The sequence below is a fragment of the Chiloscyllium plagiosum genome, unplaced genomic scaffold (assembly GCF_037043375.1).
Source record: "Chiloscyllium plagiosum isolate Xiang-an unplaced genomic scaffold, Cpla_swu_hap1 HiC_scaffold_29, whole genome shotgun sequence".
Lineage (NCBI taxonomy): Eukaryota > Metazoa > Chordata > Chondrichthyes > Orectolobiformes > Hemiscylliidae > Chiloscyllium > Chiloscyllium plagiosum.
Window position 1 is genome coordinate 42,443,819 of NW_028270167.1, and position 18,528 is coordinate 42,462,346.

The window sequence follows — 18,528 nt, forward strand, 5'->3', positions numbered from 1 at the left end:
GAAATGCTGTTCTGGTTAAGCAACATCTTTACAGGCATAACTCTCTAAAGTTGGCATGGTTTCAAAAGGAGATTGAATGCGTGCTCCAAGATAACACAATTGAAATGAGTTACAGTGACTGGAGCTGACCCATAGTAAAGATGCCAAAGCCAGATGGTACCCAGTGGTTATGTGTGCATTATTACAAAGTCAGTGCAGTTATAAAGACTGATGCATATCCAATTCCACATTTGTGTTGAAAAGGTGGGACAAGCATCTTATTTTTCGAAGTTGGACTTGCTCAGAGGAAGCTACTTTTGGCCGAAAGAACACAGACAATATTGGCTTTTGTAATATATCAGTTTCAAGTCATGCTGTTTGGTGTAAAAGATTCGCCAGCACATTGCAAAGGCTAACCAATAAGGTCATTGCCTGATCACCCATTTGTGTAGTTTATATTGATGACCTGATGATTTGTAGTCACACAGGGAAGGAGTATTTGCAACATTTATAAAAATTGTTCGATCAGGGGCAGCTTGGTGAATTTGCCAAAGCCCAAGTCACCTTCCTGGTCCATGTTATTGGACATGGACAAATGGCCCCACAAAATATAAAAGCAAAGGTAATTGGGGAGTTTCCCTTACCATTCACAAAAAGCGCAGTTCTACGATTCCTGGGATTGAGTGGGTTTTATCAGAAATTCAAACCAAATTTTAGCAGTGTGGCTGCTCCACTCCCAGAATTACTAAAGAAAGGCAAGGAGTTTTAGTGGACAATGGACTGTCAGAAGGTATTTGGCAGTCTGAAAGCTGTGTAATTCACTGCTGCAGTGTTAGCCACACCTAATTATGCAGAGTCATTCAAGGTGGCTATCAATGAGAGTTATGTGGGTGTCGGTTCTGTGCTCTTGTAGGAAGACAGCGAGAAGATAGAAAGACCTATCGAGTATTTCTCCAGGAACTTGAACATTCATCAGAAATATTCGGCAGTTGAGAAGGCAACTTTGAGCTTAGTGTTGGCATTACAACATTTAAACATTTATGTTGCCAGTCACGTGTCTGAGACAATCATATATACTGATCGTAACCCAAGTTTATGGAGAAATTTAAGGACAAAAGTTCCAGACTGTTTAGATGGAGCTTCTTGTCACCGCAATTCAATTTGAAAATTGTACATGTGGCAAGAAAATGTGATTGCTGACACATTGTCAAGACTTGGATGACAAATGGAGGCATTCGGTGGCAGGAGTAAACGAACTGAAATAGAATGTGGTATTACATGTTTACATATTTATAGTCAATGTAATGTATATGTGTATTGTAGTGTACTGACAATTTAAAGGTTTTTAAAATAAAGCCATCTTTGGTATTGATAGGTTTTCTTTAAGGGGGACATATGACTGTGTTGCTGTTTTAACAAGATTAGTCTGACCTTAATTTTTTTTTCTTCAGAAGTGTCATAAAGGCAAAGGTTCCGATATGTCTGGAAATATTTATTGAAAAGCTTTTAAGTGTTTTTTAAAACATTTGTACAGTGAAAGGGGAGTGGCCTGTTCTCCCAGTTCAAGGGTTTGGTTTAGTTTGATTTGGTTTTAGCAAGTTGTTTTGTTTTCACCTGCTGGTCACATTTTACCTGGGAACCCAGAGAAGCAGTTCTATGCTAATCCTCTCTATCTGACATCTCTCTCTTGTAAGAACCTGTATTTGATTTTTACCTTTTTTTTTGCCAAGGGAATGTTTATAGGGATGTTACAAATCTTTGGTACAGCATCATTAAGTTGTGATAGAGTCGATTGGGTTTTCAGATAGGTTATGCTATTCTAAATTCAGTTGTTTTTTATTTAGTATTTCATTAGTCTGTAAATAAATTCTGTTTTGTTTAAAACTAAATGGTTGGGCCAGCTGCATCATTCCTGGAATATCCACTTAACTTTTCTAGTTGTCTTGAGGGGTAAAGGCCTGGGCTGCCGCCTTGAATAGTTTTCAGGGGGTCTGGCCTCGTCTGTAATAGCAGTAAACGGCTCCCTCACTAATAATGTGACATCATCTCCTCTTTTACATCCTTGCCGTCTCACCAGAAGGTCCTATGACCCAGAATGTTGAGTTGTCAATCCTGTTTTCCCCGCAACCATGTCTCTGTGATGGTAACAATGTCTTAATTCCATGTGTCAATCCGTACTTTTAACTCTATCTTACCAAAATACTTGGAGCACTAGAGACCTGTCAGCCTCGCCATACACCTTTGAGACACAACATGAATAAACTCCCTCTGCTGAGGTTCCTTTTCTCAGATATGCTTTGTCACTATTGAAAATTCTGCTTCTGCTTCTGTCAAAAGCACTATGACGGCCTCCCTTTTTGGTTCAGATCAGACCGTTTGTTGTGGTTCCACATTCCCAGAAACAACTCCAGAGATCCAGGAATTGAAAACTGTCCATCCTGCACTAACTCTTGAACCATGAATTCATCTGCATATTCTCCTATTTTTGTTCTTGCTGGCACATGGTATCATGCATAATTCTGAGATTGCAACTTTTGAGGTGTTGCTTTTTAGTCTACTGCCTAGCTACCTGAACTCTTGATGCAAGACCCCATCCCTTAAACTCCCTATTACCAATGTGCACCATAGCCTTAATCTTATCAGCCTCTCCCTTCAGGATGCTGTGCAGCCAGTTGATGACATCCTTGAACCTGGCATCAGGGCGATAACACATCATCCTGGAGTCACATTGGCGGCCATAAGAAACACTTCCTGTTCCCCAAACTAATGAATCCCCCATCACTATTACTCCTGCTTTCTTATTCATTCCTCCTTGTACAGTCAGGCTGCTTGTGGTGCCAGATACTTGGTTCTGTCTGCAATCCTTCGAGGAATCAGTGCTCTCATCAGCTTCCAAAATGGAAAACAGTTTTGTGAGCGGGACTCCAGGGGTCTCATGTACTATCTGCCTGTTCTCTTTGCCTGATGGTCACTCATTCCCTTCTTGCCTTCAGATCCATCAGCTGTGATGTGACCACTCCTCTAAGCCTGCTATCCAGGTAAATCTCAGTCTCACATGGTGTGCCCCAGTATCTCAGACTTTTTTTCACTTATTAATTCATTCACAGGATGAGGACATCACTGACCATGCAGTTATTTGTTGCCCATCCTTCATTGTCCAGAGGGCAGTCAAAAGTCAACCACATTGCTGTGGGTCATGTAAGCCAGACAAGGTATAAACAGCAATCAAACTACTGTTCAGGCTTTGAAACCTGGAGCTTACGCTCTGCAGTTTTTTTTTTGAGGTTGAGGCAGAAAATTCCAGCTCACTCCTTTGGAAGTATGCTGTGCAAACTTAATGCCTACAGTCAAAGGTGCTGTAGCAAAACTAAAGCACCTGAGGCCAGGAACATGTACAGGCTATGTGTGCGCACCAGCCTCCGTGCTCTATTTCCTGATCATGGTGACTTTGTCTTCTTTGAAATTTACCAATGTCTTCATATTTTCTGAATGAGATTTAACGATAATCTTAGACAATACATCGAACTGACCGATAGGCACAAGTTAATTCTACTTGTCAGTTGTCTTTGATTCTAAGCTTAGATTAGATTTCTGTTAATAAAAACATTTGAGGTTACACTCCATTGCACAAGTTGAAGGGAATTTGGGGTGCCATTCAAAGTTTTAGAGTTTCTGTATAGTGGAATCTGTGGGACTGTTCCTGATCCATGTACAGTGATTTCAGTTTAGTTTGTATCAACTGAATGTTAAAGACGAATGATGCACATACTCACCAGCTAAAGATTTGTTTCCTTGGTTAAATCTAGAATGGTTTTCATGGAATAAATTTAGAAACATTGGGTGATTTAGGTTAAATGTGCAAATGTGGATAATTGCATCAATGTTCAGGCCTTTAATTGAAAATGCATTTTGTAAAAAACGCTAGTCGCATAATACTATATCTGGTTCATGGGGTCAGGATCTGTATATGTGACTTTGGTCCTCTGTTGGCTTCTGAGTTCATTGTGACATCTTGCGTACTATATCCTGGCTGTTCTCTCTCTCTGTTTCCTGTTGGATGTCTGTGGGTCATTTTGATGACCTGAAGGGTCATGATGTTGCCTGTCGGCGCTCTTTCATCTCTAACCAAACTGTTTCCACACTTTGGTTTCTTGAATATATATCATCTGTCTCTCTTGTGCTAAATGTTATCTACTTTGCAGAACCACTTGCCTAGTTCTGCCTGTGTCATTGGCACGCACATGGACCATGTAAACCGTATCACCCCTGTCCCATGGGCTCGCGCTGTCCTCGGTCACAGCTGTCTGTGGAGTCGAGCTGTCCTTGGTCAGTGCTGTCTGAGAGGTCATTCTGTCCTTGATTACTTCTCTCTCTCTGTGGGGTCGAGCATGACCTTTGTCGGTGCTCTCTGTGGATTGTCCAGTGAACAGTGGGGACACGGATAGTTTTTGGGGATGAGGTAGATTGTGCACCCAGGGCCCAAATGGATGTGGTCAAATGCAGGCTGGATGATGTGGATGTTTGTAACCTAGAAATTAACCTATAAAACATCATTTTTGCACTTTTAATTGTTTAATCTGTTGTCTAGAATTGCTAACAATTAACAAACCAATTTGACTATTAATATTCCTGGCCTTTGTTCTAGTTTGCCTGTATCGTTGTTTGTTTTTATCTGAGAATTAAACTGCATGTGAGTTACTTTTCACGTCTTAATCATGAGGCGATAATGGGTTTCTGAGTAGGATTTTTTGATGCAATGAACTAGTATGGTTCATACTTAACTCTGATCTCTGTTTCCAGAATTCTTAGACATTCCGACTTCTTCATTCTTCCCTTGCCTTTTTATTTCCATTTGATCTGTATCCTATCTGATTTGATTTATTACTGTCATGTGTACCAAGGTTCAGTGAAAAGTGTTGTCTGACCCACTTTACAGGCAGAGCATGCTGAACAAGTGCATCAGGGTCACAGGACAGGGTGCAGGATACAATGGTACAACTGGTGAGAAAGAGGGGGGGGTGGGGTATAGTTAATCTGTGGAACTCATTGCCGCAGAGAGCTGTGAAGGCCAAGTCATTTCATGTATTTAAGACAGAGATTAGCTTTTGTTCAAAGGAATCGAGGGTGACGGTTAGAAGGCAAGGGAGTGGGGTTTAGAAGCATATCAGCCATGATTGGATGGCATAGCAGACTTTATAGATCATATCGTCTAATTCTGCCCCTATACCTATGGTCTTATGGTATGAAATATGGAAGTTAACTGTTAGTTGCTATCAGAATTTTACGTTTTAATCTGCTCAATTTGTCATGGTTCTGGTGATGTCTTGCTCTGCTTCATCTGCCTTATCCAAAGCCCTTGATAATATGGTTGATTTTGAAATCCTTGCTTCCCTTTGCTGAAATTCCAAGTTTGAAGCCTTCCAGTGGGCTTTCTGCTCTTGCCGGAAAACTGAAACAACCCTTATCTCATAAATGACTTCCTGCATGACTGTGATCATAATGCATGTCTGATGTCCAATAATTAATGACCTAACTTTCTTCCAACAGAATAGTGGGAAGCTTGAAAATAATGCTTGGTTCTTGCTGTTTCAATAGCTGTGAACAGCCAGTACCACATGGATCTAGAAGTGGTGCTATTCTAGAATAGGGTCTGGAGCAACCCACGTGGTGGTTCTATCAGAACCCACAAAAACACGGACTGATTGCACAGAATGTATGTCCTTTTTCATGTGGCTTTGTTTCGATCAACAGAAATACATTTCTGGTCCATCCCTTTGTCACATCTGAGTCTCCCAGCCATTCTAGCTCTATTTATACCCTGGCCCCAGCTCCCAGTCCTCCTCCTATTGGAAACAACCTTTAATTGAGGGGAAAAGTTTCCACTATGCTACTGATTATAAGATCTGTGCCGTTTTCTTCCACCGATTACATCCCTCTCCCTGGAAATAGACTGAGGCTGAACTGGACTGTTTACAAAATTGGAGATATATTTATCAAATGGCTTGCTTTCAGTCACAGAGCAGCCTTGTCATTTCAACTTCCATTTGTCCATGTCCTAGATCTTTCTAAGTGCAGTGCACTTATCGAACTCCTCACCGACTTGGCTCCTGATTTGACAACAATTTAGTTTTAAATCCCTCCAAAGCCCTGCTGTTTCTGATTGTAGTAACTAATAATTTGGGTCTCTTATGTTTCCATGATTTTAATCCCATGATTACTGGCAGGTGTGCCTTCAACTGTTCATATTTTGAATTCTGCAGTTTTGTTTCTAAAAATTATTTACCCTCCTGTCTCGCTCATTCCTTAAGCTCTTTCAAACCTGTACTGGTACCAGTTTCCAATTCTAAAGTGCCTTGGGATATTTTACTGTGTAAAGATGCTTTGGGAATTCAAGTTCTTGATGAATAAGAGACCTGTGGAAAATGTTGTTAGAGTACATTGAGTTCAGAGCTGCCATAACTTACTTGCACAGGACCAAGATTTGAGTTGACCATTGAGGTAAAAGACACAATGGGATGCTTGCGTTTTCTGCTTCAGTCACCATGAGTTTGTGTGAGCTTCTTAATTAAGATTGCAAATTTCTTTGAAATAACTATCAAAGGTTAAACAGTTTACTGCAACTACTATGGTTTCAGAGCAGTGTGCTAATTTGTGCTAGCTGCATCTGAATGAGAGTGAATATTGCACTGTACTTTGCTAAATTTGCTCCTGAGACATGGTCTTTAATGACCTGCTTTCCCAAGGTTACTGTGTTCTTTGTTATTTAACTTAGTGTGCCTCATTGCTTTGCCTGTAGAATTTGTCCCAGGATTAGTCTGCCTATAAGCTCTCTCTGATGCTGTGTCCTATCTCCTCCACACAGTTGTCTGCTCTCAGGAGGCTGTGACTGGTCCCTGTCGGGCCATGATGCCTCGCTGGTATTTCAACGTCAACGAGAAGAAATGTTTTCGGTTCATCTATGGAGGTTGTGGAGGCAACAGAAACAATTTTGAGTCCGAGGAATACTGTATGGCTGTATGTAAACAAATGAGTAAGTCAGCTTCTTGCTGCAGCAGCCTACCTGCTTAGTATCGCTCTTTCCTGACCAATCAACCAATTTACCTTGTACCTCACTAGTCCTTGTGACTTAAAAGTCTAGAGTGTGGGGCTGGAAAAGCACAGCAGGTCAGGCAGCATCCGAAGAGCAGGAAAATCGACTTTTCATTCCTGATGAATGGCTTTTGCCCAAAATGTCTATTTTCCTGCTGCTCGAATGCTGCCTGACCTGCTGTGCTTTTCCAGCACCACACTTTCGACTCTAATCTCCAGCATCTGCAGTACTCTTTGCCTCGTGATGTAAAACTTTAATTCTCCTTCTTGGGCTTTGCTGTCACCCTTTTGTAGGTCTGCATCCTTCCAGATCTGAAACCCCTGGTGATAATTTCCTTGGGCAATTTTCATACCTTTCCTCTGATACCTTTCTGTCATTATCTATGTATATAATCAGCTTTGCTGTCAAGTGTTATGTCTGATCAACAACTTTTGAAAATCCAAGGTAAGTGTGGAGAGGCATACGTTGTTCTGAGTCAGTGTGAAAATATGCAGTTGTCCTTCTGGGTGGAAAATTCACAGTATGTGGAGCTCGAGCTCCTTGTTCAAGTTTCAGGTATTTGATATGATTTTTAACTTTAATTATTTGCCAAGATAGAACATAACAGTTTCATATCCTTCAGCTGTCACTCACTATAGCCTGTCTTATTTATTCTATTTTATCAGTGCCTACAGGATATGATTCACCACTGACACAAAAGTATGAGCAGAGTATTTTGGTTGACGTGAGGTGTTATTTACTGATTCAGCTGCCTGCCAGTGTATATCTTTTTTGTTTCGTCTCGTCTCGTCTCCATCAAGTTTTTTCCTTTTCTGAAGTGATACCTGGGGAAACTGCTGATGTTGTTTAGTGTTATCTTATAAGCCCACCCTTATGTCTTGCATTGAGCATTGAAAAGGCCCATCATTGAGCTAAATTTGCAGGTGACAGGTTAGGATGTAACAATCAGCATTTCAAGCCTATATTTCATGAATCTGATCAATGTGGCAAATCTGCAAGTTGAGCTAAAAGTGTAGATGGAACCTAATTTGTATGATAACTGGATAAATTCACTGAGCCATTTATTGGACAGCAGAGGACAAAATGCCCCCACCCTGTGTTCAACTTGAGATTTTTTCTGAGGGAAACCTTTTAATTTCAGGGGCTGTTTTTGATTTTCAGTGGCTCCTATCTGATTCTCATTTGCTCATGAATTCATTGATTCACTCAATTAATGTTGCCTTCTGTATTTGTGCTGATCTACTAATTTCTTAGAAGAATTATAATGGGTGGCATGATGGTTCAGTGATTAGCACTGCTGCCTCCATGCCAGGGACCTGGTTTCAATTCTACCGTCAGGTGACTGTCATGTTTGTGCATTCTCCATGTCTGCGTGGTTTTCTTCCCAAAGTCCAAAGATGTGTAGGTTAAGTGGATTGGCCATGCTAAATTGCCCAGAGAATCCAGGGATGTGCAAGCTCGGTGGACTAGACATGGGAAATGCAGGGTTGGGTCTGGGTGGGATGGTCTTTGGAGTGTTGGTGTACACTCAATGGACCAAATGGCCTACTTCCACACTGGAGGGCTTCTGTGATTCTATTAATTCATCAATATCCTCAATTATCAATTCTGTTATTTAAAGCTATAAAACACAAAGAAAACATTAATCTCTCAGATCCCACTGGCACTGGACAATTGGCAAAAGTTAGAAGCAAGAGTCTGTTTTTGAAAATAGTCAGCATGTCTTTGTCGAGAAGAGCTTATCTCACAAATCTTATTGAAGAATTGACAAAGATAATTGATGAAGGTAGGGCAGTGAATGTTGTCTACATGGACTTCACTAAAGCATTTGACAAGGTCCCTCATGGTAGGCTGGTCCCGAAGATTAAGACACATAGGATCCATAGTGACTTGCCAAGATAGATCTAAAATTGGCTGTCATAGACAATGGAGGTAAGTTGTGGAGGGGTGTTTTTTTCAGAGCCTGATTTGCCCTGTCTCTCACACATATTTTGAGTGCTGCTGTATGCTTCTTGTTTAGTCAATCCTGGTGGCAATCACTGAAAAGACAAAACTCTTGCCCAGGTCAGAGGAATTTTCTTGTGAGCTCATTCATCAAGTCTGCTCCCACAACCCTCTTTGTAGTGAGTTGCATGATATGAAATTTTTTTTAAAGTGCTCTTCTTATCAAATTCTGATGGTACAAGGACCTTGCAGTCCTTGTACCATCAGTTGATAGGATGTTTATTTTGCTAACTTTATCAAAACTTGTCACAATTTTGTAATCATTATTCAATATCCTTTCAATCTTCTGGGCACCAAGGAAAAGGAAAATGTGATGACCGAATTGGATATAATTCTCTTGTTGAGGTGCAACAAAGCTTTATTTTGTATAACGTGCCAACTTTTATACTCAGTGCCTCTATTTGTAATGCCCAAGATCCTCTGTCCTTTGGTAAGTTGCCCTCAATTTGCCTTTGCACTTTGAAGATTGATGTATGCAAGCATCCAGATCCATGGTCCTTGCAAATTCTTTCCAACTATACCATGAAGCTATGACTGCAAGGCACTGTTGAAATCCAGTTGTGGCAGTTTAAGAAATTGAATTTGGGTTTTAAAAAATCTGATAATAAACAGTAATCAAAGGTATTGTTATTCAGGAAAAGAAACCCGTTCTTGGTTGATTTGGCTGCTTGTTTCTAATTCCAATTGATTCTTCATTGCCCTCTGAAGAACAAGTCAGTTAGCTGTGTTCTCTACTTCAAAAAGGCCTACCATCATGTCGACCATTTAGGGCTGGGCTATAAAGACTGGCTTTGCCATGTGGAGCCAACATCCTAAGTTTTATTTCACTGGATAATATATTGTGTACACTGTTAACAATTTTAAAAATGCGCTGAATGTTTTCTCAAGTTTAGCATCGTTCTTACTAGTGAATGACACCTCCAGTAACAACAGCAACCTATCTTGACTGCAAGTATCCAAGTAGATAAAGCTCTGACCTAGTGCTTTAACAGTGAGAATTTGTATGTATTTGGCATTGTTGTTTCTGGGATTCACAAGAGCATAATTCGTTTGTTCTCGAAGGTAGATTGATGGCGAATACTTGAATGACAAGGACATTTTTGACAGAATAATTTCCCTATTACTATGTCCCACATCAAAAATAATAAAGTATGATGACTTTACCCTTGTCACAGTTGAGGTTTTGTAATGTTGTTTCAAGACTCCCTTTAAATAAAGGGGATCATAGGACTTGGTCTGAACTCTTTTCAGCAACAGGCCTGGGTGAGATGGCTATTAAAGATTATGGAGTTATTATTCCCAAGCCAAAATGGGAACTAGATGGAGTTGGTGACAGCAGACCCCAGCAGGCTTAAGGATGTGTCTGGACTGCAGGTATCATCATGTCCATGCACAGTGGCATGTGCATACCACCCTACCTTAATTTTATAGAGTAATTGAGTCATACAGCATAGAAGTAGGCTCTATGCCCCACCATGTGTATGCCAATTAACAAACACAAAACTGCACTAATCCCATTTATATGCACTTGGTCCATAATTTATTAAGCCCTGGCATTTTTAAGTGCTCATACAGATGCTGCTTAAATGTTGAGAGTACCTGCTTTGACCACCCTCTCAATAAGCATGTTTGATATTTCTACCACCTGGGTGAAAAAATGTTTCCTCCGATCCCCTCTGAACCACTTAGTCCTCTCCCTTTAAACTCATGTCCTCTGATCTTAGACATGTTGCCCATGGGGAAAAGATTCTCACAGTCTACCCTTTTTATGCCTGTCATAATTTGTATATTTCAGTTGGATCCCCCCTCAGTTTCCTGTGCTCCAGGAAAAACAACCCCAGCCTATTCACACTCTTCTCATAACTGAGGTTATCCATCCCAGGCAACATCACAGTGAAACAAAAATAAAAATCCAAAGAACTATGGATGCTGTAAATCACAAACAAAAATAGAGATCACTGGAAAAGCTGAACAGATTTGGCAGCATCTATGGAGAGAAATCAGAATTAATGTTTCGGGTCGAGTGACCCTTCCTCAGAATATCCTGGTGAATCGTCTTTGCATCCTCTCCAGTGCAGTCATGTCCTTCTGATAGTGTGGCGACCAGAGCTGCACACCGTTTGTAACCTAACCAATGCTCTATAAGGTGCAAGAAGACTTCCCTGCTCCTATATTCTGTGCCCCTAATAATGAAAGCAAGCATCCCGTATTAGAGATCTACTGACTTGTACACCGAGGTCCCTTTATTCTGCAGTACTTCTGAGGGATATTCATTGACCCTTTCCTTAATAGACCTTCCAAGTTACATCAGCTCCTGAACATCAACAACATCACCAATTTTTGTGTCATCTGCAAACTTACTAATTATGCCTTCTACGTTCACATCTAAATCATTAATAACATGCAGAGATCTCTGTGGTACGTTACTGGTCACGACTTTACAATCTCAAAAATAACCCTGCCCTGTCACCCTTTGACTCCTGTGTGTAGCCAGTTTTTGACCCAGTTTGTCAACTTGCCTTGGAGCATTTGGGTCAGCCTCCCATGTGGATCCTTATCAAAGGCCTCACTGAAGCCACATCAACTGCACAACCCTTATCAATATATTTTGTCCCCTTTCAAAAAACTCAAATAAATTAGTCCGACAGGTTCTCTTTCCAACAAATCCATGCTTATCTCAGATCAATCCCTGCCTTTCCAAGAAAGTTAAGAATTGCAGATGCTGGAAATCAGAAACAAAAACTTCAGTTGCTGGAAAAAGTGAACAGGTCTGGCAGCATCTGTGGAGAAAAATAGAGTTAAAATGTTAGATCGAGTGATCCTTCTTCAGAAATGTTCTGAAGAAAGGTCACTGGACACAGCATTAATGCTGTTTTCTCATCACAAATGCTGCTAGACTTGCTGTGTTTTTAGCAATTTCTGTTCTTGTTACCTATTGTTCCAAGTGTTGATTAATCCAGTCCCTCAGAATTTTTTCAAATAAGTTCCTTACCACTGACGTCAGACTAATGATCCATAATTATCTGGCCTATCCATGTTGCTATCTTGAACAAAGGATTTACGCTAGCTCTCCAGCAATCTGGCGTATCACCTGTGGTCAGTGAAGTATTAAGTATCTCTGTCAGGGCCCCAGCAATCATCTTTTCCTTCCATAACAGCCTGGAATACCTCATCAGGTCCTGGGGATTTATGCACCATAATGCCCACTAAAACATCTTATACCTCCTCCATATTAATCTTAATACACTTTAGAACCTCACCATCATAATTAAAATCTCCTGTTACTTTGTTTCCCCTATGTTGATCAGAAATACTCATTTAAGACCTTATCCACATTCTCTCGCTTCACACTCAAGTTGCCCCTTTGTTCTCTCATAGTCCCCATTCTATCCCTGATGATCCTCTTGCTCTTCATATAAAATGCCTTGGGGTTCACCCTAATCTTATCTGGTAAAGGCATTTTGTGGCCCTTCTTTGCCTTGTTTCAGCACTTCCCCACACACACTATATTACTGAAGGGCCTCACCTGTTTTTAATGCTCTGTACCTAATGTTTGCTCCCATGTTTTCCTTTTATCAAACTATTGATATCAATTGACATCCAGGGTTCCCTGATCTTGGTGCCCTAACCATTCATTCTCGAGGAATGTCCCCAAACTCTCATAGTATTACTTTTAAAAACACTTTTAGGAGCTTTCATGTTAATTTTTTTTAGAACAACTATTAATTCCTTTGGCTGCTTTCTCTTGCATTTCATCCCGGTTCTCCCCTCAATTCAGTTCATGTTGCAGGCAGCATCACCAGGTGGTCCCCCTCACTTTTTAGTTCCCATTGGTGATTGTTTTTCCTACTTTTGAATATTTGCATTAGTGATTTAATGCACCTTAGAGCCTCAGTAAATATCCGCTACTCTTGCTTTTCTGCTAAACTATGGAGTTGGTAATCTTGTTTTTAAAAATTGCACTCCAGGAATCAACCTAAATAACTTGAAAAGAATAAAATTCTGGTGTTTAGAATTTTTCTTTTACTTGAAAAACTTCAATTTATTGCAGCCATCGTTAAAATTTAAATCCTTTTTGGGCATGAGTGCTCTTTGCGCCATCTAGAGATCGTGCTCGAACCATGCACAGCCTAAAGATTAAAGGGAGGCCATGGTTGTTTTGCTGGGATGGGGGTTGGGGAATCATCTGTGTTTACAGTTGTTCCTTTCCAAAGTCCCAGGCAAGTGTGAGAATGTTGCGTTATAAACTTTTATGCTCTTAAGTTGTCCCTCTTTTACCAAGATAAAAGATAGTTGAGGTATTGAGGCAAGCCAGTTCACATTTCTACTTTGATACAAGGCCCATGTGATTTGTCTTGCTGTGAAGAGACGGGCTTTGAATAGGGAAGGGTCTTGAAGATATCTGTGAAATTTGGGCATAGTTTGCTGGGGATCTCGGAGAAAAAGAGCAGTTAAAAGGTATCTGTAATTAATCAACCCAAATCAGAGGTGAGGCCTTGCCCTCTGATCGAAAATACCAAATTTGCAATGATTTTCAATTTGTCTAGTTTGTTGAAGGGAGAATGGCCAGGAAAACCCATACTGTGAAAAATATTCTAGTCATAAGTTGCAAAGCTATGGAAGGAAGGCAAGTGAGTCCTCGAGATCTGGGGATGTCTTTGGATTGTGTGCAGGAAAATCAAATGACTACTTGAGTGACAGTACAGTTTACCTGATGAAGCAGGTTTTCTGGTTAGGTAAGAAACAATAGGGGAGAATTCTGTTCTGTATTTTAAAATATAACTTATGTACAAAAGTAGTGTTTAGTCAGTGTTGCATTTAGTCTGGTTGCTAAAGTGAGTGTCTTAAAATCTGAAATTTTTGATTTTTAAAAGCTTAGCCACGTCTACAAGGATTGTAACAATGTGCATGCCTCATTTTAAGTCACTGTCCCTACCTGGTTGGCACTAAGCTAATTTTTCTAAGCTAGCCGCAAAACTTTAGTAAATTGACGCAATGGATTGTTGGAAGCATTTTACAGGATCAGATTTATAGCCAATATTAATAACTAGCATCGCAATTATGAGCATAATTTGGGTTTGTATTATTCAGGGTATGCATTGTCTAAGTTTGAATGTGCACAGGCTCAAAAGCTGACTAATGCTCTGTTTTGCAGTTCTCTCAACTCCTCAACCGGCAGATGAAGTGGACGTTTATTTTGAAACACCCGCGGATGAAAATGAGCATGCACGTTTCGCAAAGGCTAAACAGCAACTTGAGGTCAGACATCGTGACCGCATGGATAAGGTATTAAGCACACATGTTGTCTTTACTTTTTGCTGAAATGAAATTTAGCCAGGAAGCTGCATGGAACATTCTGATCATCCTTCTTAGTCTATCAACCTAAGATAGTGTTAGAACATAGAACATTACAGCACAGAACAGGCCCTTCGGCCCACGATGTTGTGCCGAACATTTGTCCTAGTTTAAGCACCCATCCATGTACCTATCCAATTGCCACTTAAAGTTCGCCAGTGATTCTGACTCTGCCACTCCCACAGGCAGCGCATTCCATGTCCTCACCATTCTCTGGGCAAAGAACCTACCCCTGACATCTCCCCTATACCTTCCACCCTTCACCTTAAATTTATGTCCCCTTGTACCCGGGGAAAAAGTTTCTGATTGTCTACTCTATCTATTCCCTGATCATCTTATACACCTCTATCAAGTCACTCCTCATCCTTCTCCGTTCCAACGAGAAAAGGCCTAGCACGCTCAACCTATCCTCGTACGACCTATTCTCCATTCCAGGCAACATCCTGGTAAATCTTCTCTGCACCCTCTCCAAAGCTTCCACATCTTTCCTAAAGTGAGGCGACCAGAACTGCACACAGTACTCCAAATGTGGCCTAACCAAAGTCCTGTACAGCTCTAACATCACTTCACGACTCTTGAATTCAATCCCTCTGCTAATGAACGCTAATACACTATAGGCCTTCTTACAAGCTCTATCCACCTGAGCGGCAACTTTCAAAGATCTATGAACATAGACCCCAAGATCCCTCTGCTCCTCCACCTTATTAAGAACCCTACCGTTAACCCTGTATTCCGCATTCTTATTTGTCCTTCCAAAATGGACAACCTCACACTTGGCAGGGTTGAACTCCATCTGCCACTCCTCAGCCCAGCTGTGCATCATATCTAAGTCCCTTTGCAGCCGACAACAGCCCTCCTCACTATCCACAACTCCACCAATCTTCGTATCATCTGCAAATTTACTGACTCACCCTTTGACTCCCTCTTCCAAGTCATTAATAAAAATTACAAACAGCAGAGGACCCAGAACTGATCCCTGCGGAACTCCACTTGTAACTGGGCTCCAGGCTGAATATTTACCATCTACCACCACTCTCTGACTTCGACCGGTTAGCCAGTTTTCTATACAATTGGCCAAATTTCCCTCTATCCCATGCCTCCTGACTTTCCGCATCAACCTACCATGGGGAACCTTATCAAATGCCTTACTAAAATCCATGTATACTACATCCACTGCTATGCCCTCATGCACATGCTTGGTCACCTCCTCAAAGAATTCAACAAGACTTGTAAGGCAAGACCTACCCTTCGAGAGAAAGTGAGGGCTGCAGATGCTGGAGATCAGAGCTGAAAATGTGTTGCTGGAAAAGCGCAGCAGGTCAGGCAGCATCCAAGGAATAGGAGAATCGACGTTTCGGGCACAAGCCCTTCTTCAGGAATCAAGACCTACCCTTCACAAATCCAAAGTGGTGTTGTGTTCCTCATTTGTCAGAAACAGTAATTTAAGCAATTCTTGGATAGGCACATGGAAGTTAGTGCAATGAAGGGTTTGTAGGTTCGTCTGACCTTAGAGCAGGATAAAAGCCTGGCACAACATCGAGGGCCAAAGGGCCTGTACTGTGCTGTACTGTTCTGTGTTCTATGGTGAAGGACGTTAGCTGAAGCCAACCTTTATTTTGAATAGATTTATTCACAATGAAATGTTACTTGGAAAAAGTTCCTGACTCCATTCTGGCCTTGTGTTTGTTGCTTTATAAATATTTTCCCCTCATCCTGTTCAGAGATGTTGTTATACATCTCTGGAACAAGTAGGACTTCAACCGAAACCACCTGACCTTGACGTCAGGACATTGACAAGAGCCCAGTCTTCCTTTATACTCCTTTTGGAATCAAATAAGCCAAATCAAATCAAATTAATGAACAAGTGACAGCCTCTGGCATAGGTTTTTTACATGTGCTGAAGGAGTCATTGAATCAGTGTCCTCCATCTGTATGCACTTCAACTTAAATGCAAGCATTCTGAGAATATAATTTTTAGAATTCCATCTAATTTTCCCTAAACAACATTGCAGATTGGTGCTGGGATCCTAATACATATATTAGTGACTGGGATCTGAATATTGGAGGTATAGTTAATAAGTTTGCCCATGAATTGAAGATTGATATTGTTGATTGCGAGGAGGATTGTGTCCGGTGACAGCCTGATATTGATCAGCTGGTAAACTGTGCACAGCAATGACAGATGGAATTTAATCCTGGTAAGTTTGAGGTCAATTAAGGGAAGGCTTTATGTAGTGAATGTTACTCCCTCGGGAGTACTGAGGAACAAAGGGAGGAACAGATAAATGGTCAAGTCCATGGATCCTTGAAATTATCGCCACAGGTAAGCAGGATGGTGAAGAAGGCATGCCTTCTTCATTAGCTGTATTATGGAATATAGGAGCAGGGAACCTGTTGCAACTTTACAGAGCGTTGGTTAGGCCACAGATGGTATACAATATACAGTTCTGGTCACCACACTATCAGAGGAATGTGATTGCACAGGAGATGGTGCAGAGGAGATTCACCAGGATGTTGATTGGGGTGGAAAGTCTCAGTTATGAGAAGCAATAGCTGGATTTGTTTTCTCAGCCGAGGTGACTGAGAGGGTATCTGGTTGGGTGAAACAAAACTGAGAGGCATAAACAGGGTAGATGTAAGAAGCCTTCCCCATGATAAACATGTCTAAGATCAGAGGGCATAAGTTTAAGGTAAGGAGTAAGGAGGGGATGTGAGGAAGAACATTTTCATCCAGAGTGTGGTAGAAATATGGAATGCACCGTCTGAGAGGGTGATGGAAGCAGAGAGTCTTGCAACATTTAAGCATCTGGACAAGCATTTAAATGCCAGGGCACAGTAGGTTATGGACCAAGTGCAGGTAAGTGGAATTAATATAGTTTGGTGATGGTTGCTTGATGCAGACATGGGAGGTAGAATGGCCTGTTTCTGTGCCCTTTGACTTTACAACGAGTGTATTTCAGTGCGTGAATCTCTTCCATGCCATATTTAGCTGAATGGTTATGACATAGCACCATACAATGTGGAAGGGACCCATTCAAACTGTGCTTCACTTCATGAAAAAGAAATGAATTCTTAGCACCACCCTGACAAGACTCCTTGGAATCATTCTTATTTCAATACAGTCATATCTCATTGATACACGTTCCAGTAAATATAAACTCACCCTGACTTCATAAGACAACTTGTTACCTTAAGTATCAGCCTAATGCATCTTCTCGGAAAAGCCTCCAATCAAGTGTATTCCATTGCAAGTAAGGAGACCAAACTGTATAAAGTGCTCTATGTGCAGCCTTACCAGTGCCCTCTGCAGTTGTAATAAGAGTCCCTGTATACTGCATTCCTCTTGTAATAAAGACTGGTGTTCCTTCCTATTATTTAACTGCATGCTAAAATTTTGTGATTCGAATATAAGAACTCGATCTTTCTGTACCATAGCAATAATTGCGTGGCATAGTGGGTCAGTGGTTAGCACTACTGCCTCACAGCGCCAGGGACCCGGATTCGATTCCAGCCTCAGAAGTCTGTATGAAGTTTGCATATCACCCTGTATCTGTGTGCGTTTCCTCCAGGTGTTCTGGTTTCCTCCCACAGTCCAAAGATGTGCAGATTAGGTGAATTGACCATGCTAAAATTGTAAATACTGTTCAATAATGTGTAGGCTAGGTGCATTAGTCATGGGAAATGTAGAGTAATAGGGATGGGGGAATGGCTCAGGGTGGGATACTCTTCAGAGGGTCAGTGTGTACTTGTTGGGCCAAATGGCCTGTTTCTACACTGTAGGGATTCTCTGATGGTGTTTTACAGTCTCTCTCCATAATCTGTTTTTCTACTCTTCTTGCCAGAGTGGACACAACCTCACATTTTCCCACATGATACACCACGTGCCAAAATTTTGTCCATTTCCTCAAACTGTTTGTACTCCTTTGCAATCTTTTTGGCAACTTACTTTCCAACTTATCCCTGTTTCATCTGCAAACCTGGCTGTAACTCAATCAGTCTCTTCGTCCCAGTCATTATTACAGTTCATAAATAGTTGAGACCCTAGCACTGATCCTTGTAATGCTCCGGAAATTATGGTTTAAGTTGAAAGTGACCCCGTT

General features: G+C 41.1%; 1 protein-coding gene across 3 annotated transcripts in view; it reads left to right on the plus strand.

Moving 5' to 3' along the window:
• aplp2 (amyloid beta precursor like protein 2) overlaps positions 1 to 18,528 on the plus strand; it is a 223,946-nt gene that overhangs the window by 108,737 nt on the left and 96,681 nt on the right. For 2 of the 3 annotated variants that reach the window (XM_043676955.2, XM_043676956.2), the window contains exons 7-8: positions 6,842 to 7,009; positions 14,229 to 14,359. In XM_043676955.2, coding sequence (XP_043532890.2) covers positions 6,842 to 7,009; positions 14,229 to 14,359 — 299 coding nt within the window. The remainder of the gene's footprint in view (positions 1 to 6,841; positions 7,010 to 14,228; positions 14,360 to 18,528) is intronic. The other variant, XM_043676957.2, reaches the window with a different exon arrangement.